We start from the raw sequence: 21,942 nt of genomic DNA on the forward strand, positions 1-21,942 counted from the left end.
GCTCAAGAAGACTTTATGCCAATTCAAAAGAAAAATCAGCATTCTTTCCAAAAAAAAAAAAAAAAAAAAAAAAAAAAAGGGGAGCATAAGTGAAAGTCACAGTCTGTGCTTAATCCATTTGCGTGGGATTTCATATTGAGGAATGTATTGTTTACCTTTCAGGAGAAGCAGCCATCAGGAGATGCAGCCATCAGTACAGTAATCTCAGAAATATATGATCTCAGAAATATATGAACTCTATTAAAACACATTTTAATAGTGTGGCCTATAAATTACCACTCCAATTCACAGCACAGTTTTGTACAGAGCCACATTCTGATGGAGCTTTCCTTCTTCCCTTTTAACATATCTTTCTCCTACAAACAGGCTTGTGGGGACCATCCTCAGGATCCATCCTTGAGAAGGATCCTCTGTGTTTAGTCTTCTGCTTATTTATAGATGAGGTCTTACCTGCTGCTTTAGTAACATCACCTTTCCTCAGGGCTCTAACCCAAAAAAAGGTCAAGAAAATCCAAATTGTTCTCCCTTTCCCAGCTTACCAGAGCTTGCAAGATAACGACATTGAGCCTGAGTCACAATAAACATGAAAATACAACATCACAGAGCTTTTGAGAGAAACAGAGCTATATCACAGAAGGTACTCACTGAAACAGCTCCCAAAACTTTGTTATTTTGCCGCGCAGTGAAAACTACAGTCCCAAGATGGCTACCTCAGCTCCCTTGGCAATGTTTCGTGAGAGACAAGCGCTTCAGAAAAGAGTCCTTGAAGGGAGCATGTTGAGCTTGGAGCTGTGTAAGACTTGTCTACAGCAAATGCCTTGGAGATGGATATGCTTTTCTCCTGGAACTAGAGTATATTTACACAATGCTAACAGAATTCCGGCTAGGAAATCTCCACCACCACTATCTGCGCTGTGGTTTCCAGTTGGTGTGCAGGCAGAGCCAGCCCAGAGTCTGAGACAGTTGTGTAGATACGCTCTTAAACACCTAACTCTGGGCTACAGGAAGAAGGACTCCTTAAAAAGGACTCTGCCCTGGGGTTTGACCGGACAGTGGAATTCTATCTCCTTTTATCCTCACCCACCAGTAATGCATAAGGCAAGAGTTCACTAACTTTTCTGATCCAGAGTGATTTGAATCCTCATCTATCACTTGCATGGCAGGTCAGAGAGGATGCAAGAATGAGGAAAGCAAAAGAATAAAAATAGTCCATTGTTTTTTCATGTTAAACTGACCCACTGGAAGGAGACATTTATGAGGCTAGCACCGAGAAGAGAACGCTATTTTTCCCCATTCCTAGAGGCATGCCCAAGCAAGCAGACTAGAATATTTTCCTCTGCCCTTTTTCACAAACACACACCTGTGACTCATAATAAACACTAATTAAAATCAGATGTGGGTGATCCCATAGATATCCAGAGGAAATGAACCAGTGAAAATACAGGTCCTCTGGTTTTTTGATACAGCCAGATAACAGAGTGGGTGTTCTGGAGATCAAAAAAGCGTATTAGGAAACAGAAGATGGCTCTTAGATAGCATTTAAGCCTCTAAATTCACTTTGTGATCTAGGCCAAAGCTTTCACATAGATATGGGAATAACTTAAGTTCCTGGGGCTTTACAGGGCTCAGATCTGCCCAGTAAAAAATTGTTGCAGGTTTTCCGGTACATGTATCACTTGGAATTTTGCTCACTTAAACTACATTTCAAAAGACAGGGAAATTGATCCATTATTGTTATATCTACTTTATATAGCATTTCTTCCAAGTTCTAAATTATCACAGAATAAGAGAGAGCTTTAACTAAAGCATCTGAAGGGCCATCAGAAATCTAGCAAAACAGAGCACTTTTCTGGCATTCTTAGGTTCACCACCCATGCATGATAAGCACACTGAGACAAGATGCTTTGATCAACTGAGCAAAACTGATTTGCCGTTAACAGAAACTCTGTTTCTTCCTATCTTCTGAAGCCAAAAGAGCATTGTCTCCTCTTCTCAAAAAAGACTGTTGTAAACCATATGGTAATAGCCTGGTCTTCAGAGTATCTTACATTAAATATGTTAATATTGCTTTTCATACTACTTTTATAATTATTTATATTTTTGTATTGTATAAATTATTTTTATCTTGGCCTCTTATTTCCCATTTGTAACTTTCTATAAGTGATATATAGCTTCATATGCACTATGCACATTCATCTAAGGGAACAATAGGTGACTCACTCTTTTTCTATATCCAGACTAAAACTGATTAGGCATTTCATGTCAGGAAAGGAGTTGATATGGTGCAATTTACCACCATCAATCCCTTTTCTTAGTCAAAGTTTCCCATCATAGTCCCTTCCTCACCTTACATCAGGACCAGGGAGACAGCAGGTAAAAAAGACAGCAGACTTTGTTAGCTTTCTGCCACGTAGGAAATATTTTTCCCATGAAAACTCCTGCCCTTAAGTGTTCTTGGTATTGTCAGCTTCCTCAGCAGAACAGAGAATATAGCCTTTGGTTTTGGTACACATTGGTTTCTGCACATTTTGACAAGATTGTCCATAAATGTCAATGCTAAGCACCTATAATGTTCTGCGCATTCTATACTCTCTGAACGTTTTGACTTCAGAAAATCCGATGCCATTCTATAACCTGTACTCCTTATTTCCAGAGCAATAAAAAGACTCTTCTACTGAATAGCCATCTCTGCCACATGAAGTCTTGAGAGAAGGCTAGAAATTAGGTCTCTGATATGTCTACAATATATTAAATACAGATTAATGAGATTGATCTTAAAGTGAAATAATTGATGCACTTGCAACAGTCCTTTGAGACTGTTCTGACAAATACTATGTGCATTATTTAATGCTCATTTTAGTTGTACTACTGACTTCCATGAGACTGATTCTGCTAAACATGTATGAGTAACAAAAAGAGCAAACTATTATTTAGATCATTATGCCAAGACCACAAAACTTTAAGCAAAAGCTGAAGCACTCAGTATCACAAGGCCTTCTGCACAGTCCTGCAAAGTTATTCAGAAGAATGAGACACAAAATAATTGCACAAATCCTGAAACTGTAATTTGTAATTAGAAGTGAAGTTCTACAGAAAAAGGAGTCTGCTTGATTTCCCCAACCTATAAAAACAAGATAAAACAGTAAGTGTGTGTTTAGGGAAGATTAAAAAACAAAAGTCTGCTAGTTTCTTTATCAGTCACAAATTTACTTCAAGTTTTACTTTCTATTATTTTATATTACAATATAAATAACGCCCAAAATGCTATGTTTGGACACTTAATGAATAAACCACTGTAGAAAGCGCAGTTCATCATCAAATATAATTTTCATCATGCACATCTTTTGCATATCCGCCAGGACATCCTTTTATTATTATTTACACATAATTCTTTGAGAATGGTACAGCATGATATCATGTTGTCTGATCCACTCACAGAGTTACTAAAAATGTTTACATTACAGCAGCTTACAAAAAACCAAGTTTTGGTCCTAACCCTTTGAGTGGAAGTGTCCTCAAGCACACTATCACTGACAAAAACCTCTGATTTTGAAAGCTATGTTTTCAGTATTAGCGAAGTGTAGCCTAACAGTGCCTTTACTGTAGTCTTGCATGAAAGTAATCACTTTTCTGTACTTTTCCTATGACAAATTTATTTTTCCTATATGCTTTTATTGGCTGGTGCAGTTGGCATGGCTTGACTGACAATTAGCCAGAAAGATGTGAGTGTAGGGAGAACTCACAGCTCGCTCAGCTGTTGGCACAGTGGAAGGTAAGAGCATAGCAGAAGTGATGCATTCAAGCGCAGCCCTGTGAGTTAGTATTACCTGCCTGCCAGCTTGCGAACACTACTTGCAGTGCATGTAAATACAGATTATTCACACCCTTGTAAACTAAGACAAGGTGTTGGAAATGAATTGCATAGAAAAATGTAACAAAATGTTGTGAGCATTCATCAACTGTAGGAGCAAGAGAGCACTGTTACTTGATCCCAAAATATTAAGAGGTGAAGTAAGTCAATTTGCAAACTAAAATGCATCCTGAACCATGCTTAAAACAAAAACTTTTGTTATGGATGTTAATAGTACATCTAATGTCTTACTATGTATTGTTACCAGAATAGAATCATAGCCCTATTAGGACACCGATCTCATGTATTCATATCATTTGGGAGATCATTTTCAAATCATGATGCTATCACTGAGTCTTACGGAGAGCACCTTAATAATTCAATCTACCTACTCTGAAGGAAATACCAAAGTTGGTGGTACTGAAGAATAAATTCATATGACAACAACTCATCCTAAACCTCCAGAGTCCCAGTTCACTACTTGCTGGGCATTAGTGATTTGAAGGTGTCACTACCTACATTTTTCAGTTTTAAGATGACATTCAAAGAAATAGTGAATTTTCATTTATGTATATGAAGCAGAAATCACGAAATATTTCTCTACTAAACCAGTTCCTCTGCTTTCTAAACAAATCCCAGTTATGTACTTGCCTTCATAAAAGCAACTTAGAAAAACCTCTGGAGTACTGAAAACACACATTAAAGAATTATTCTCGTACTTTGTAAAAAAGAGGGGGAAATCCCATTGTCAGATGAAACAAAAAGTAGTTCTGAATCAAGGAAGTCGAATAAGAATACATCCATGATTTTTATGATTTAAGAAAACCCAGTAGATGTGAATGATACAGGGCCACATTATAGGAGATAGCACAAACGTACAAGCAAGATAAGCCAATTATCCAGTTTAGCAAATGCCCATAAAGTTTAAGTCTCTTTACTTCAGTGGAGCTCAGTAAGCTACAAAATCCAGGAAAAAAAGAAAAAACATATAGTAACCAGAAGATACAATTTAAGAAAAATTTATCTCACAAAATGCTAAAGTAGACATGGACAGAAGAATACATACATTAAGATCAAAAGCACTGTCTTTCTGGAATCAGTGATGGCAGAAACCAAGATGAATATGACTCTATCTGACTAGCCTAGGTTTAGCTGTAAGCAGCACTTATCAAAAACTGCACTTACTGTAGTACATTTAAGCTCCAGTAATGTATATGGCCAAAAAGGAATGGTACGGAGGAAAATAAAAGGATCTCCTGCAAATACAGTCAAGTAGATACCAAAGCTAGAAGTGGAAAAGCTTTAGAAACTACATTACTTGTGATATTTTTGAGAAGTGGGAAATGACAAGGAAATTCTGTGGCAAGGAGTTTATTTTAATGGAACAGCAGTAAAAGAAATGACACAGTGGAAGCATTTTGTGTGGTCCTGTTCATATTTTCACTGAATGGACAGAGTGCCGATTCCACCATAAGCTTTTATTAACAGCCAAATCTGACAAAATGTGATTTTAAGCTAAAATATATACATACATAAATTGTTTATTATTTAAATTTCAAAACAAGCATAGCATTCAGACTAAGAACTAAGCCCTTGCCAATTTTATAGAACATAACACTACAAAGGTTATATATCAGTCTAAACATTTTTTCAGTGTACTGTGATTAGAAAACAGTTAGGCTCTTTCCCCTCCCCTTTCTTAAACATACTCCCCCCTCAAAAGTTCGCTTTTTGAAGCTAGAGAAATGCAACGCTTAGTTCTCAAATCAAAATGTTTCTACTCTCAGTTGGCTTCACATTCTAAGTAAATTTTGCCAACAGCCACATGTTCAAGAACTTAAACCGCTGAAGAATGTACAAATGGCAGCATCAAGTAAAACCACAAGGTCCATTTAGTTCAACAACCTGTCCCCAACAGGAGCCTCTGGGAAGTATTTTCAAGCTCTTTTTGGTGCTTCTGAACAGCATCCCCTCCACATGTTTTTCTGTCTTTGACACTTTGAACGTAACAGCCCTTCCTTTTATCAGATTTGTTGTTCCCTGTAGTCACTTTGTTTCTCCAGGCTTTCCTTTCCCTTGTCCCTTCCTCCTTTTCCAAGCAAAAGTTGTTCGGCCTTGCTAGCGCTTGACACCATCCTGTTCCTAAAAATGAACAGGTACAGACCAATAACAGCAAGCAAACGCTTAGAGAAGATAAGCATGTAATGGTGTTTCACCCAGTACTACAGAAATCTCCATCAATTTATGGTCTCTGTCTTCTGTATTTCATAATCTTCAATAGATTTTTCTCCTATTAATTTGTTCAGTCATGTTTAGAAGCCATGTGAGCTTTAAATGTCTACAACCTGCTGCAGTCAGGAGCTACGCAGCTTAAATACAGCTTTGAGAACAATATTCTTTTATTTATTTTAAACTTCTCATCTGCTGACATAACTTGATATCCTCTTATTCTTGTACTGGAAAAGATATTGGGGGGAAAAAAATAAAATCAATCCCTCCTCACTCCATAGTATTCATGACTTTAATCAGTTAATTTGACAGTGCTGAGTTTTTAGCAGACTGCTTTTTAACAGGTGTGTGGAACAAGAATTACATTCAATGGAAAGATTGGCTTGAGGTAGCACTCCTCTCTCCCAACTCACCCACCCAGGTGGTAATACAAGCTAACATGAAATAGATGGGGAAAGACTTTCTATGCCTTAATTATCTTCCAGGGTGAACTGATCTCTCTTTTATTTATTTTTTTTCAAGCTGCTTTAGTTTTGATTTGAGTGCTCCAGGACCACCAGAGTGCAAAAAGAGTCTATATGATCAGATCTGTCTTTGTCAAGTACTTCCCTGCCATCAGCAGAGCTTTTGGGTTTAGAAGATTCAGAGTTTAGAAACTCCTCATAGCCCTAATGTGCAGTATTAAGTCTTGTGTTTGAAGGCCAGATAGATAAAGTATGTGAGGTTTGTACTTTGAGACAATAAAGATGGTTGGAACATCTGGCTGGCAAAGAGAACCTTGCATGACAGAAGAGACTGGCTTTTTAACAGTTTTGAGTAGATTGGGCAGGTCACAGCCATACACCAGGAATCAAGAACATCAATTAGCCCAAAAAGGCGTGCAGTAATAAAGGTAAGCCTGGGTTGAAACCCAGTGAAAAGCTGGGGAGCTAAGACCAAAGAAAGAAAAGTTTAATAATGACAGATCTTGAAAAATGAGAGTGTGAGTAAGTCTGGCTCACACAAGTAGTTAAGGAGAACTGGGAAGGAGGAGTGTACTTTGCTTCTTTTATTACCACACAGCCAGCACACTAGGGCAGCAGATTCACTGCATGGCACTACAGACAGTGGTAGGTTAAAACTCTCAGAGCTCGCTCTGTAACAGTGCTACTCTAGCACAAATCCCTGGTATAAACTATAAACAAGTATAAAAGAACAGAGATATTTCCAGTACAAATGCCCTTACAGACTATACCTATATAGAAAGCTACTTCAACTAGTCTGGGGAAGCAAATAAATTATTTTTAAAACTTTTCGACTCTATAAACCCCAAATAAAAATAAGTCATCTACTATACTGAAGCTTAGCTAGTTATTATAGAGAACAAATTTTAAACCAAATGGGAAGGTCCACACAAAGTGACAAAGCATATTGCCCAGACAACGATATTTGGTGAAACGTGGAACATTACCCAGGCTTAATTCCCTCACAAATCTCTTCTGAGTTTCTCAAAACTTAGCCAAATTGCAACTCTTTTAGTTGAAATTTCCCATACCAGCTGTCTGCCTCAGGCTGAATTTATTTCGGAAAACTCCAGCCAAAACTATTCAGCCATTTCAGAAAAATACTCTCACAATCTTTTATTTGGAAACTTTTAGCACTGTAATGCTTTACAGTAGTTTCTGAAATTAGATGAGGAAGGAGAATAGAAGATATACCTATAATCATTTATGAAAATCTGCCAAATTTTGGCCAAGCCTAAAAACGTGCACACCCCACAGAACAATCCTGAACATCATGTGGTGTGAAGCTACAGGGCAAAGTCAACCTTTTGCTGTAACAGCTGCTTCCAGGTATTGTATCCTTGGGCTAGGTCAACCATTATAACCAAAAGCAGAAACCTCTCTCCCCTGTGCTCTCAATAACCTCCTCACCTTGCTACTTCAGCAGGATGGGAAGAGAGCTGACAGGCAGAATACGTATTATGCAATACGTGGAGTGAGGGAGAAGCCAGAGAAACAGACTAAGTGAATGCAAGTTTTTGTCCCCAATATATGAATGACATTGGTTTTAATTAAGTTTGTTTTGGTTTTGTTCTTTTTTTTTTTTTTTTTTAAACAGGCCAACCCTTGAGTGGAACAGAATGAATAATGCAAGCAAACATCTGCCTTCAGCAACATCTGAGAATACCAAACACTTTAGAAAATCTGAACTAGGGGTTTCAGAGTAAATCCTCCAAGAAACAGACAATTAGTGATCACCTATGAAAACAATCAAGTGACTTTGCTAGTGTCATTGCGTCAGAAGCTAAAGATGGAGTCCAACTTTTCAAAACAGCAATCTGTCTTAAAAATCCATGTCCTCCCTTTCTGCAAGACTTCACCTCATTCACTCTATCCTTTTCAAATTTCCAGATGAGTCAGACGTAACAGACTCCTTTCACTATGATATTTTGATTCAATCCTAAAACAAGGTGGGGAAAAAAGAATACATAATTATATAAAGACTACATCATAATTTATGAGAACAAGAGAATTGCACAAACAATGAGGATAATCCTAATTTTCAACAACATAGATAAACTTAATTGTCATTGCAAGAAGGTGTGGTATATGTGCTTCCACTGAGGTTTACACAGCTACATACTAGAAAGATGTAGAATAACTTCAAGACTTAGTTGAGAAGCAACACAAAATAAGGACACTCTCCTGTTTTTTTAGTACATTCAAGGATAGAAAAATCAAACATAATGAAGGTATACACAACTCATATTGATAGATTAGCTAGCTCTGTTACAAGATTAACAGTAGCCCATAAGCATTTCCACAGACTAAGATTTTAGTTTAAATCTTTGCCCCTTTAAACTATCACTCACATTGGTAGTTTTCTAATGGAAAACGTACCTTTAGAAAGTGCTGTAATTCTCCACTGTCATCTGCCTAATAATAGGAAACAATATCTGCAATGGACAGAAGAGATAAAGCATAATATTTGAAATATTTAAGCCTACTCAATTAAAAGCATGAGAATAAGCTTTGATGCTGAATACAAGCTATCACAAGACCCTGGCCTAGCAGTAGGTATTATATTAAACATGACATTGGGTTTAAAGATTCAAAAAATTTCAAAAATAAAAAAAAATATAAAAAAAAATCACACCAAAAAATATGAGGATTAATTTAAATATGATTAAAGGATGAGATTGGGTGGGCTTATTTGTTCCTAACAGTAGAAATTCTCTTCAGAGATACATGGACCAAGATTAAAGATTCTACCCTGAAGCACTAGAATGAACACGTATTTATTTTACAACTGATTTTCAACGGCTGCAGGATAGCAACCTGAAGCAGTTGTATAGAAAAACAGACAAATAACACCTTTGTGAAAGAGTAGTAAAAGTTTATAGTTCACCTTTTACTTGAAATTTCTGATTAGTTTAAACAAAGTGCAAAAGACATTCTTAAAGGAAATGCACAAATGCAGAAAACAAGACAATTCCTTTCATGAGGTGTTTTCCAATTCAAATTGCTAGACATTACTTTTTCACAAGTTCACTGCTTGTCATGATAGTGACAGAGTGAATAGTGTTCTAGAGTGAATAAGAAACAGTTTTGCAGATTGCTTTCTCCTCTGCTGCTTCAGATTACAGATTATATGAAACTCCAGTACAAAAATATGGTAAATGAAACAGCCATTAGCTATTTCGTTTGGTCAATTCTGTAAGCTAGATATTGTTCCTCAGGCAATATACTTATTACTATCTTATACTCAAGAAACCTAAGTAATTCCTTTTGTGAAATATTCCTTTTAGTTTAGTAGCACCTTTAATTAGAAGGACATGATTTTTTCATTACAAATCCCATCTTACTTGAATTAATTAATTAGCTAAATTTATATTAGCTTTAATTTTTTTTTACTCAAATTATAAACATTATTTCTTTTGGAAGCTATTTCCCTTAATTAATAAAGAATAAATTAATGAAAACTAGAGAATTAAATTGTTCTTACTAGCTTGGTTTCAGTAACCAAAATCAATTCAAGGAATTGCATGAAATTGCATATAGTTCTCTCAAATGAGCTTTTTTTTACTGACGTGTAATATCAGGCTCTCTGCAGAGCCCAAACCCAGGGCTTTTCTTTCTCAACTTGCATTAGTTCAACTGCCAAACTTCAATTCAAACAAGCAGCAGTGAAAAGTTTAAGCCCTATTAATGTCAAAAACACACCTCCTGGCTCTATATGCAGCAACAGCAATAGATACATTCCCACCCTCACCTGTAAGCTAAGTCGCTCCTCACAACCCATCCCACCAGCAGTTACTGCCCTTTCAGGTACGCCAGTTACATGAGTGAATCATCCCATACCTTGGAGATCAATCCCTAACTCAATCAAAACCAAGTGATAGCTTCCAGCCTGCCAGTACCTAAAGGGGGCCTAGAAGAAAGCTGTGGAGGGACTTTTGGCAAGGGCACGTAGTGACAGGACAAGGGGTAACGGCTCTAAACTGAAAGAGTAGATGTAGAACAGATACAAGGAAGAAATTCTTCCCTCTGACAGCAGTGAGGCACTGGAACAGGTTGCTCAGAGAAGCTGTGGATGCCCCATCCCTGGAAGTGTTCAAGGCCAGGCTGGATGGGACTTTGAGCGACATGGTCTAGTGGAAGGTGACCCTGCTCCTTGCAGGGCGGTTTGAATGATCTTTAAGGTCCCTTCCAATCCAAACCATTTTATGACTCCATGATAGTTTATATACATTGTGTTTGTAAGTCAGCCTGTCTTGCCTGAGGGGGGCAGTGGGGGGAAATCACACTGTTAGCTCAGTTGCCAGATCTAAGTAATCACTGGGCTTTCCTGAAGATGGGGGAAGATAACCAGTCAACAGTGTGATGATGGTAGGCACCTTCAGTCAACACTAGAACTAAATCTATAGCCATAAACTGTCTCTAAAACGTTGCAGAGCTCTGATGCTCTCATCTTACAAAATGATGAGAGCTTCCAATGCTAAAAGATTTCAACAAATTACATATTCAATGCTACATTGCATGTGTCTGCAATTTACTCCTAAAGGAGTTTTGTATATTTAAAGAAGCATTTGAGAAAGAAATTAAAAAAAAAATGCTCCAGGTTGGCCTGTTTTTGTCTGCATAACTGGGAAGTCACTGATCCTATTTAATTTACTTGAATTAAAGTATTAAGTATCGGCATAACTGTTCCCTACTATAATTAAGAGTAGTAATTCACTTCAGTGGGATCAGAGTGCAGATATTTAATGCTTTCAGTGATCCCAAAGTTACTTTCCTCATTTCATATATAATTATGTCTGGATTATATCCTCTAGCAGCATCCAGTATTAGCATCATTTTCATTAATTGGGTTTTTTTTTTTTCTCCTCTTCCACTAAACTAAACCACGCTAATACTGTTGACTGCCTGCAAGAAATATTTATTCTCTGGTGCAAATGGAGAAACTGTCACAGGTAATTGTTAGGCTGACGTAAAACAGCTTGTTGAAATGTCAGCCTGGAACTACAGCAAATATGTCACGTGACGGATTACTTAAAATTTACTTCAATGAACAATGTTTAATGATGGTTTACACAGTTTTATAAAAGCACCTTAACACCTTTCTGATCTAAACCAGAACACTTAAGTATTCCAAACCAACAGCAGACCACCCAATACCTTTGCCTGGAAGCTTCAGCAATCCCGTCTTTGGAGGGCAGTGTGCATACTCTTAATACTATGAACAGTTTAATTGCATTTAGATTATCATCTCATGCTCCGGGAAAAACCTATTGCATTTAATTAATAAAGTAAAATAATGTAGTAATTAAATATTAAATAAACAGCTATTTTTGTGTATACATGCAAAGGAATGCAAAGCATTCTTGTAATCAATTGATCAGTGTTTAACAACCATTTACATATAACGACAAAATTTAGGAATAGGAGCCCAAAGGTTACCACTGATTAAACAAGTCACACTCTCAAAGCATAGCATTCTACTGCATGTTATAACCACATACTCTTCAGAGTCCCAAACCCGCGTTTCCCCCATATAGGCAAGCATGTGCTGATGTCAGTCTGGGGTCACTCCAGTGATCCCAAAGAACTCAGATGCATTCTGATTAAGCTACAAGGCTGGATGATAAATTGAAGAAAAATATCCACTAAAAATGACCTCCATAATTCATTCACATACCAAAACACAGTAACAGCAATGATAACCAACTATTCTTTCAGTTAGACCTGCCATAGCAATGAATGCTCATTTTTTGTACTACTAATCTAGATCCATCCTGAAAACTGGAGTTATAGGAAAACCCACTGGTCATTTTGAAACAAAGACACATATTTATGGTTGACAATGTCTAAAGCCCTCGGGATTTTCTGAGAAGTTCACTACGCTAGCTTCTGACTCTCCTTCTTTCTTCATAGGACACAATGTGATTCAACTGTAATTACTAGGTCCAGTCTTGTCACCCTGACTTACTGCAAGTGGCACTCTGCTCTGTAGCTAGCCCAAATTACTTCACAACGTGGAGGTATGAATTGCCTGAGCCCCTGTTTCACTTGCAGTTCTTGACTCAAGATAATTACAATTATTGCTAGCTATTGCTCTGTGAGAGCTGTGAATTTTTAAAGCAACGGCCTGCTGCCTAGAGACGCAGCTCACTTCGTAGCAGGTGAAGCGATGATTTGCCTTCCCAGTAACCAGTAGCTCTCCATGGTCCTTCCGCCTCTGCAGTCACTTCACTTATTATACACACGTTAAAGCAGTTTTGCTGATCAGTGCTGGTGATCAGGACATCTGCCTCTCTCTGTATAAACAGATTTCAAACCTAAGTTACATTTCAGTTACTTCCCTTAAATTATTATAACACAGGTGAAGAAAAACAAGTCTCAAGAGTACGACTCACTTCCATTCTTGATCTCTCATACTTCATTCATGTCAGATGAAGCCTTTGATTCTCAGAAAACTACCTACACGCCAACTGTTCAGTAAACACCTAGTCTGATAGTCTTCATGGTAGGTTATCAATAACTTGAGCTTGAATTCGAGCTCCAAGCATGCCACAGCTAGTAGCCTGCCTATTTGTGGAGACTAAGGCAACGATAGAATTAGGCAGCAAGTGATGCTTTAAGCAGGTCATTCATGTTTAAGTAACTGAGGGTCTGAGCGAGAGCCATCTGAAGTCTAATCTACAGAGTAACCATACCAAAAAAAAAAAAAGTCAATAGAAATCCAGTATTTTATGTTTACACCAAACTAAGCGTGGAAAATGGCATGTACACAGATCTTTTGAGCCAGCCTGCAAGCTACTATCGATCTCATGTCAAGCATCCCGTACAAAACCATAGAATCATAGAATAGTTTGGGTTGGAAGGGACCTTTAAAGGTCATCTAGTCCAACCCCCCCAGCAAGGAGCAGGGACATCTCCAACCAGATCAGGTTGCTCAGAGCAACCTGGCTCTGAATGTTTCCAGGGATGGGGCATCCACCACCTCTCTGAGCAACCTGTTCCAGTGTTCCATCACCCTCATCGTTAATTTTTTTTTCCTTATGCCCAGTCTGAATGTACTTCCTTCTATTTTAAAACCATTACCCCTCGTCATATCACAACAGGCCCTAATAAAGAGTTTCTCCTCATCTTTCCTAATAGCCCCCTTTAGGTACTGGAAGACTGCTGTAAGGTCTCCCTGGAGCCTTTTCTTCTCCAGAAGGTGGTAAGGTAAGTTTATCCCTCTTTAACTAAATAGTATGCTATGCCTTTTTAGTAAAATAAGAGCAAGCACCAAGGCAACAACTGAAGAACTTCAGTTGTGCACCTATAGACACAGTGTTGGCAAAGCATTTTCCCTACAGATTGAGCTAGAACAGCAAAACCCAAAACATAGTTTAAACTTTAAAATGGAATTACATACAGAAATTGCACTACTGCAAAATTTGTCTTTAAAACAGTATAATTATCTGAAAATCTGCTTCACAGTGAAAGAGAAGATAGATAAAGGAGATATGGCTTCAACTTCCATCTCTGCCAGAGATTCCCTATGCAAGCTTAAGCAAAACATAAATGTTTTGCTGTTCTTCATTTTAGAAACCAGGAGCAGCAAATACCGCTTTTCTCTCTCTCCTGCCATCTGCCTTTTTTGTTTACACTGTAGTACTGAGAAGACACACACACACAACTTAGTCAAAACACAGTTATTCCCAGTCATTTCAACAGGAGTTCCTCAAGATCCTGGTCACTCAGTTACCTCCCTATTCTTAATGTCTACAAAGAGAATTAAGCTAAGGTTTAATTTAAAGAAAAGCTTTTTCACTTATGCCAGGAATCAAATTTCTGTTCTGCGAGGCAGAAAGGCCTAGCGTGGTATCTTCCAAAAAAGGTTTAAAAACCCTAAATTGCTACTATTTGAAGTGATTATTCAGATCACTGCCAAGTCGTTATTTCTTAGAACAAACACATCTTCCATTTTGTCTCTCATTTTCAATATCACCTTAATCTTATACTACTCAATATTTATCGGATGTTTCTCATACAAGAGAAAAAGAGAAAGTCTACTTTGCAATGACGTCTTAGATGACAAAACAAAAGGCATGGAAAACACAAGCAATATTTGCTATATCATACAGCTAATCATAGCAATTCACATGTAATATACTAATAATATGTTATGGTTCCATTTTTATGGTACTCTATTTTTCCTTGCATCTATTTAGGATTATAAACTGCTGCCTGCTTGGACAATGAGGGACAATGCTCCAGCTACGGGGAGGGATGGGGGGGTGGAGGGGGTGGGGTTGGGGTAGAAAAAATCCACACTGCACAAGTTAAAACAAGATGAATCCTACCTTTCATTTCTCATCTACCCTATAATTCTGCTTTTGATACTGCAATTAAACATAAAAGTTGAGGCTATACTTTTATACCTTGCCTGAAGTTAGAAAACTGCCAACTCTTCAACCATGGTGCAACTTGCAATTCTCTTTTTAATATTAGCAAATGAAGAAAATGCAAGAAATGCAAAATGTAAAAGGTTGAGGTAAAGTCAAAATGAGAGAACACTACTAGTCAGATTACAGAAAAAATTTGAAAACCTAAGACTTAAAAGTAACTGTAATCTAATATGCAAAAGGACCTAACCCAATACTCTGCTGAAATTAATAAGCACTATTCCATCAACTTTTACAGAAAATAAGTAAATGAAGTCCTCATCCACTTACCAGAGTGTGTTTTCAAAAAAGTAAAGCAGGTTTAGAGACACTGTTCTGAGTCTTAACTTGGAATTTTTCTAGAATTCATTGTTAAACAAAAGAGAAAGTTCATGCCTTACTAGCTTTTATTAATATCTCTGTAGTTCTGTTCATTTTTCATGGTAGTCACAAGGGACTATAAATTATCAAGTATTTTAAGGCCACAATAGGCCATCACAGAATAAAGGTGGCCTCCTCGCTACCTTTCCTCTCCCTGATAGCGTTACTCTCAGCGTACAGCTCTGAAGAGTTCTATAATGCTTGATAAACAAACAGCTCTGAACAACTCTTGGTTCAGTTTCTTGGATAGTTGCTACTTGATAAACCAGCTGACTTTGATACTGCTACAGTAATAACACAAAATCATCCACTATGATCTTAGTCTCCAGCTGGTGAAGAGCACCAGTGTAAAGAAGGTATCTGTCTTTATAGACAAGCTTTGTAAAAACAAATTGGGAAATTACTTATGGGTCTGCTGGGGTAGGAGAAATCTTGTCATTTGGGGTAAAGGAAAACAGCCAAAGCCTCTGAAACATCTTTCACGCAGGGATGTACCCATAATACACTGCTCAGAGCACTGTTTTAGTAAAAAGTTACTCAGGAAGCACTTAACCTTTATTAGCCTAAAGTATTGGCAATTATGGAATACAAATATACATTCCCTCTCTAAAACCTTTAGATCAGACATGTCACCAATTTGAGTTAAATTCTAAAATTTTACTATCTTCAGTTAGCAGTCAGCTTGCTAAAAACAGTGGTAAGATTGTATGTTTCTATTCGACAAATAGCAAAAAAGTATTTTCTGAGTATATACCTTGCACATTTTTTTAAGTTTTATAAAATTCTCTTTTTTTTTCCATGGATCAAAATTATTTAAGATCAGTTGTCCTTGTAACCAGTATACCTTACTCTTTCATCATTGGAAAAGCAAGCCAAAATACTAACGTAAGCATCCTAAGGTTTAGGCACAGAGTTATAATTCTTAGCAAGCCACATTTGTGAATATCTGATTATTTTTAACTCACCACTTTGAAGAAGCAGTTTTATTTGATTATTCTTTTTAAAAGTATGCTTTAAGCTGGCAACAACCTGTCTGTTAGCATCCCCTGAAGTTAACATCTGTAAAATCACTTTGTAGGGTAAATAGGTCTGTTGTTGACTTTAGGCTTTTTAGAGATAGAGCTCTGTATTCATTTTACGGAGGAGCTGACAACTTGGGCATACTAACAACTACAGATTCACAGGACTTGTCTCCTTCCAAACAGCAGCCAAAGTGTGCATGAGGGGAAAAATAAACAAAATAGTTATGAATGTAAGATATTGTTAAAGGATGCAAAGGAAATTTCTTTTTCAGACTGAGCCGGAAATGACCATGAGAGACAAGTACATCGAGCTAAAATGTTATTCCCATTTTCGCTAAAAACCTGCAAATTCATGATCAACATCAAAATGGTTCTAGTATTTATATACTAGTCTAAGAATGTTTATTTTTGTGAATTTTCACTGCAAAGGTAACTCATTCTGGCACACATTAGCAGTTAACTGTAATTTACAGCACTTGTTGACACCTTTCAAAGAAGCATATGGCTAGGCAATACATAAGCTTTAACTAAATTAACATTACAAAAACTTTCTGTTCTCAAGCTTAGCCTTTGGAAAAAAATCTGTACGCTCAACAATTTTGGCGCTTAGGCAAATAAAATTGCTCTTTCAAGTGATAAGATCCCAGATAACTGTGTGTCTGAAAAAAAAAGAGCAAGAAAAAAAAAGTAGCAGCTAAACACAACTTATGCATAGTAACTTCCTGCAATAGATTAGCAGACCAGTTTGCTCATCCCAATTCAAATATCAAGCACTATATTAATACATAAAGGCAGTAACTTGCTTTATTTTCAGACACAATCTCCTAGGATCTCATCACTTAAAAATCGGCAGCTTTATGTGGCTAAGCACCAAAAATGTTAAAAACCAAACATAATTATACAGATGTTAAATACTAATGCAATGTATCTACAATTGTTATGAAACAGCATAGAAAAGATTTAAGCTGGATTTAGAATGGGCACTGCACTTGTTTTCAAGTAACACTGAATATCAAAGAGCAAGTCACAAACTGAGTAAGGAGTTTGCATTTTTATACTGTCTTTTGGGCACGGTCACATACTATTTCATCAGCAGCAGCTGAAGGAGTTACTAGTTGCACTCTCCCTTTTAATCTGCTCCCACTCTCACCATCATGACTCATTGTTCGCTTACACTGTCTTACCACAGATTACTTGATTCTACCCAGTACTAAGAATACACTTATTTTAAAGGGCCAATGAAGGACCAAGGATCTAATTGTTCCACAGATGCTGTTTAGTGAACAGCCATGGAAGCATCTGAAAAGGCTCAACCACGGAGATTACAATTTCTGGCAATAAAGTAGAAACAAAATATTGGGATGTGCATCTTCAGGCTGAATCCGCTGTCAATACAAGAATAAAGTGTAACTACAGCCTTAATCTTTAAAAAGCCTTATGCACTTTAACATCTACTAAAAGATTGCATTAAATTTAATTTGTAAGCACAGTTTCCCTCCCCAACAGTAAAGCTTAACATCATCCAGTTTAATGTAGGTATCCTAGGTTCTTAAACCCACTTAAACACCATCTGTCATTTCAGAGTAGCAACATAAGTAGTCAAGCTTAAGGTTTCAGTTTATTCAATTAGTGTCAGGAATAACAATTTCAGACTTTGGAGACAAATACTGGCACCTATACTGCATGGACATAGGAGCCCTGAAAAATCAATCAAAGCAGGAATAGCTCTCTAAAAATCCAAAAATTATGCCTACTGAGGCAGGCAGAAATAAGCAGAACAAGACTGTGCTCACAGGCCTGTTCCCAGTCTTGGACTATGTTTGTCATAGAGCAATATTACTTCGACTTCATTAGCATAAAGGTAACAGGTGCTGCTTTCAAATATGTAGCAATAACCTGGACACATTTAATTGTTTGTGCAACCCTTGAACTCCTACCTGAACCATTCTTGGGGATGGTTCATGCAGAATGTATTCATGTCCATTTCAAGGACTGGTCTTCTCTGAACTGATCAGAAAAGAAAAGCATACATTATTGAAGTATGTAATAAATAATGTAGAGTGACATGTAAGAGAAAAGAATACCTCAAAGTTTCTTTGACTCAAAATATTTTAAGTGTTACTGACCAGAGTTCAGAATTACCACAGAATTATCTGTGGTAGAATCATTAAGTAGGGAACAGTGGCTTGACAATTACAAAGCTAGAATGGATAACTGCAATCTTACTTTCTTGGAGAAAAGCGAGAAAACTGCATGCCTAATAATCTCCTTTCTTAAAAATCTATCAATAACTTACTAACAAAATAATTGGGTAAATGCAGGAGTTTTGTGGGGGCTTTTTGCTTTTTGGGTTTGTTGTCTGGGGGTTTTTTTGGACAGAAAAAATGAAGTGGTACACCAAAAGTACAACCTCTGCTTCAAATAAGTGAATAGGAATGTACAATTCCTCAACATTAGATCATAAAATCCACTGAACTTACAGACTTGGTGAAAAGCACGAGTTCCACCAGGTTCTGCTGAACAGGAATTCTGCTGTTGATATATTCTTTACATAGAAAAGTGATGTACCAGTAAGATCCTCCTGAAATGACTGAATCCACAACTAAACAGAGAACTCACCATTGTTTGATGAGCTTCCACTATTATTAGCCTTTCCTTGCTCACAATTAAGAAGTGTCAGAAGTTTTCTTTGGCTGAGATTAGTCTGGATTTACCATCAACTTTCATGATGCTAGAAGGAAGAACGGGTTTGATCAGTACTGAACATTTTAAAAGAAACTCTTGTACTTCAACAGCCTCTCTTTCTAAAATTACTTAATTTTTAAAAGGTGAAATAACTAGTAATTACATTATGAGACATTAGTAGAGGTGTTGAGTATTCTTACTTATATTAAGTAGATGAAGCATACATTTTCCTTGCAACGTTCTTTACTTTAAAACACATGTTAAAGAAATGCCATGCTATGAGTATGAGATTACCTTGTGTTATACACTTGAGTTCTTGGGACATTAGAAGGTGCATTGGACCTTCAGATTCATTCCTACTGTTATTTTATAATGTTGGAGCATTCCTAGCTCTCCTACTGTCTTGAATAGCTAACACATTTAGATAGGCTATACTTAGTATATCTATATTACTGTGTATATTCTATATTGAGTAATTTGGAAAGGTTCCGGTTTTTTCATCTCAGTGTCATTTTCATTGCATTATCAGTCACTGGAGTAGGCTTCCCAGGGAAGAGATCATGGCACCAAGCCTGTCAAGAGTTCAAGGAACACCTGGACAATGCTCTTAGTCATATGGTTTACTTTTATGTAGTCCTGCAAGGAACAGGGAGTTGGACTCAATGATGCTTATGGGTCCCTTCCAACTTGAGATATTCTATGACTCTATGATCTACTTCATAGTTACAAAGAAGTTTAAATCCATGCAATCATTAACCAGGAAAAAAATAAACACAGAAAAGGGTACAATGCATTAGCATAAGCAATGATGGGAAAATACTACTGATAATGTCTTTAAACCATGTTTGTTCAAGAAGAATGCTCTTTAAAAAGAGCAACTTTTCGGTAAAGGAATGAACAGTAACACTATAGGACAAACTGTTTCCATGCACGATCATTAGGGGAAGAAATCACCTGAAAAAAATCCTGTGTTATATCAAATCAGTTATTGACTCCCACTCACAAATACGTGCTTTTAAAGTGTCCTGGTTTTTTTCATCTCAGATAGTACAAGAGCACACAAAGACTCCAAGCAAAAGTAATGCAAAATTACAGACTACAACGTTTTGTGACACAAGATTATCTTTATTTCAAAATAATACAAAAGTATAAACACAAACGTATAAATTACAATGAAGTAAACCCCACTCTAAGTATTTGAATATTTAAGCAGTGATAACTGCCATCAAAAAATGCCTTTATTATTTCTCATTAAGAATTTCTACCTTATGGAGCGATACATCATGAAATCAATTGTCGTACATCTAGGAAATTTACCAATAGAGCTCTCTTCCACCGGAGTGTACACTTTTATTTGCCTCATGTGAGTGTCTCTTCCATTTTGGTGGTTAGCTAGAACAGCAATCTGAATCATAAAGGTGCGAATAGGCTTCTTATGAGTGTCTGTTAAAGGAACATGAATCCAGCCGCTTGGTTCCACTAATTCAAGTTGCTGCCAAAAACAAGACAAAAAAGCAAAACATTCAGAAATAGTTAACATACCTAATATAAATGATCACATATTAAACCTGTTTAACAGAGCAGAGTCTTGTAAATCAGATTTTAGTTACTTTTTCAAATGAATTTGAAATAGTACAGTTAAATACACAGAGCTAATTTACTGCTAGTGTAATTGGATATAAATTAATTTGGTTGACTACAGTCATGTTTGCTTTTGCCTTTCAGAATCTACCCTTCATTTTGCGCCTTAACCTTAAAATAAAAAATAATATTAAGAAAACAGACTTGACTATAAATTTAAGAAAGTCAAAGTAGTGCTATTTGGATCTTGTTACTGAAGTACACTGCTCAAAGACGAAAGAAAATATGCATCTTAAAGTTAAACTGTTTTATCTAGACACTCTGAATGAAAACATGCTAGAATGACTTACGTAGGAAACTAAATGCACACAAAGTTTGAGTTTTCAGAAATTCTTACATTATTAGAGGGACTGAGGAAGAGAAAGAGGAAGGTGACAGAGGGAAAAATACCGGGTAACTCACAGACTTCATCTCAGCTATGTGTCAAGACAGATGCCTGGCCAATTAATAATTGCTGCACAGCAATGCACAGAATCATATTCTAAGGTCCATTTTGACTTGGCTTTTATACAACAAACCAAGTCTAATATGATTATTGTTTTCTTTTTTAATTTTAATTCTACAGCAACCAATCTCAAAGCAAAGAATTGCATTTCATTAACTCTAAACCACATCACTGACACATCAGCATGCCGAAATCAAACTCGATGCTATGCAGAAATGTGGTAACAGCTTTTGTTTAAAGCTAGTTGCCCAACTTCAAAGCACAGCTCAAAACACATATGGAAGAGCACAAAAGTACACAGAAGTCTTTGCCGGGGGGGGGAACCAACCCCAAAACAGTTGTCCATGAGCAAGTGGATTTCACACTGCTAAGCAAATAAGACTGCTGTTCTTAGGAGCTCAGTTCCTCTAAGGAAGATCTATGCTTTGAGTTCCTCTAAGGAAGATCTATGCTTTGAGCAGCACAAAACTCCCATCTTTCTCCTGAAAATACCACATGACAGACATCCTGTCAAATGCCTTGCCTTTGCTGAAGCTTTCAAAAGACCCATCTGAGATCTGTTTCAGAGGCAGCAAACAACCTGAGGGAATGACCCAAGAAAGAAGTAACAAGAAAAAAGTTTGACGACAACTTTAAACTTAAAGAAACAACAACAAAAAAAAAAAACAAAACCAAAAAAACCTCTCACACCTCCACCTTAAAAAAAAAAAGAAAGGAAAAAAAAAACCTCACAACCCAAAACTCTCTATTGCTGCAGGCTCTCCACCAAATA

At 36.9% G+C, this 21,942-nt stretch overlaps 1 protein-coding gene across 2 annotated transcripts in view; it reads right to left on the reverse strand.

Annotated features, from left to right (window-relative positions):
• Nucleotides 1-20,191: 20,191 nt before the first annotated feature.
• The window catches only part of ANAPC10 (anaphase promoting complex subunit 10), a 39,399-nt gene continuing 37,648 nt past the window's right edge, over nt 20,192-21,942 (reverse strand). For both annotated transcript variants that reach the window (XM_086747884.1, XM_086747883.1), the window contains exon 5: nt 20,192-20,576. In XM_086747884.1, the coding sequence (XP_086604010.1) occupies nt 20,346-20,576 (231 nt within the window). In that variant the 3' untranslated portion in view covers nt 20,192-20,345. The remainder of the gene's footprint in view (nt 20,577-21,942) is intronic.

The sequence above is a fragment of the Chlamydotis macqueenii genome, chromosome 4 (assembly GCF_036417535.1).
Source record: "Chlamydotis macqueenii isolate bChlMac1 chromosome 4, bChlMac1.mat, whole genome shotgun sequence".
Lineage (NCBI taxonomy): Eukaryota > Metazoa > Chordata > Aves > Otidiformes > Otididae > Chlamydotis > Chlamydotis macqueenii.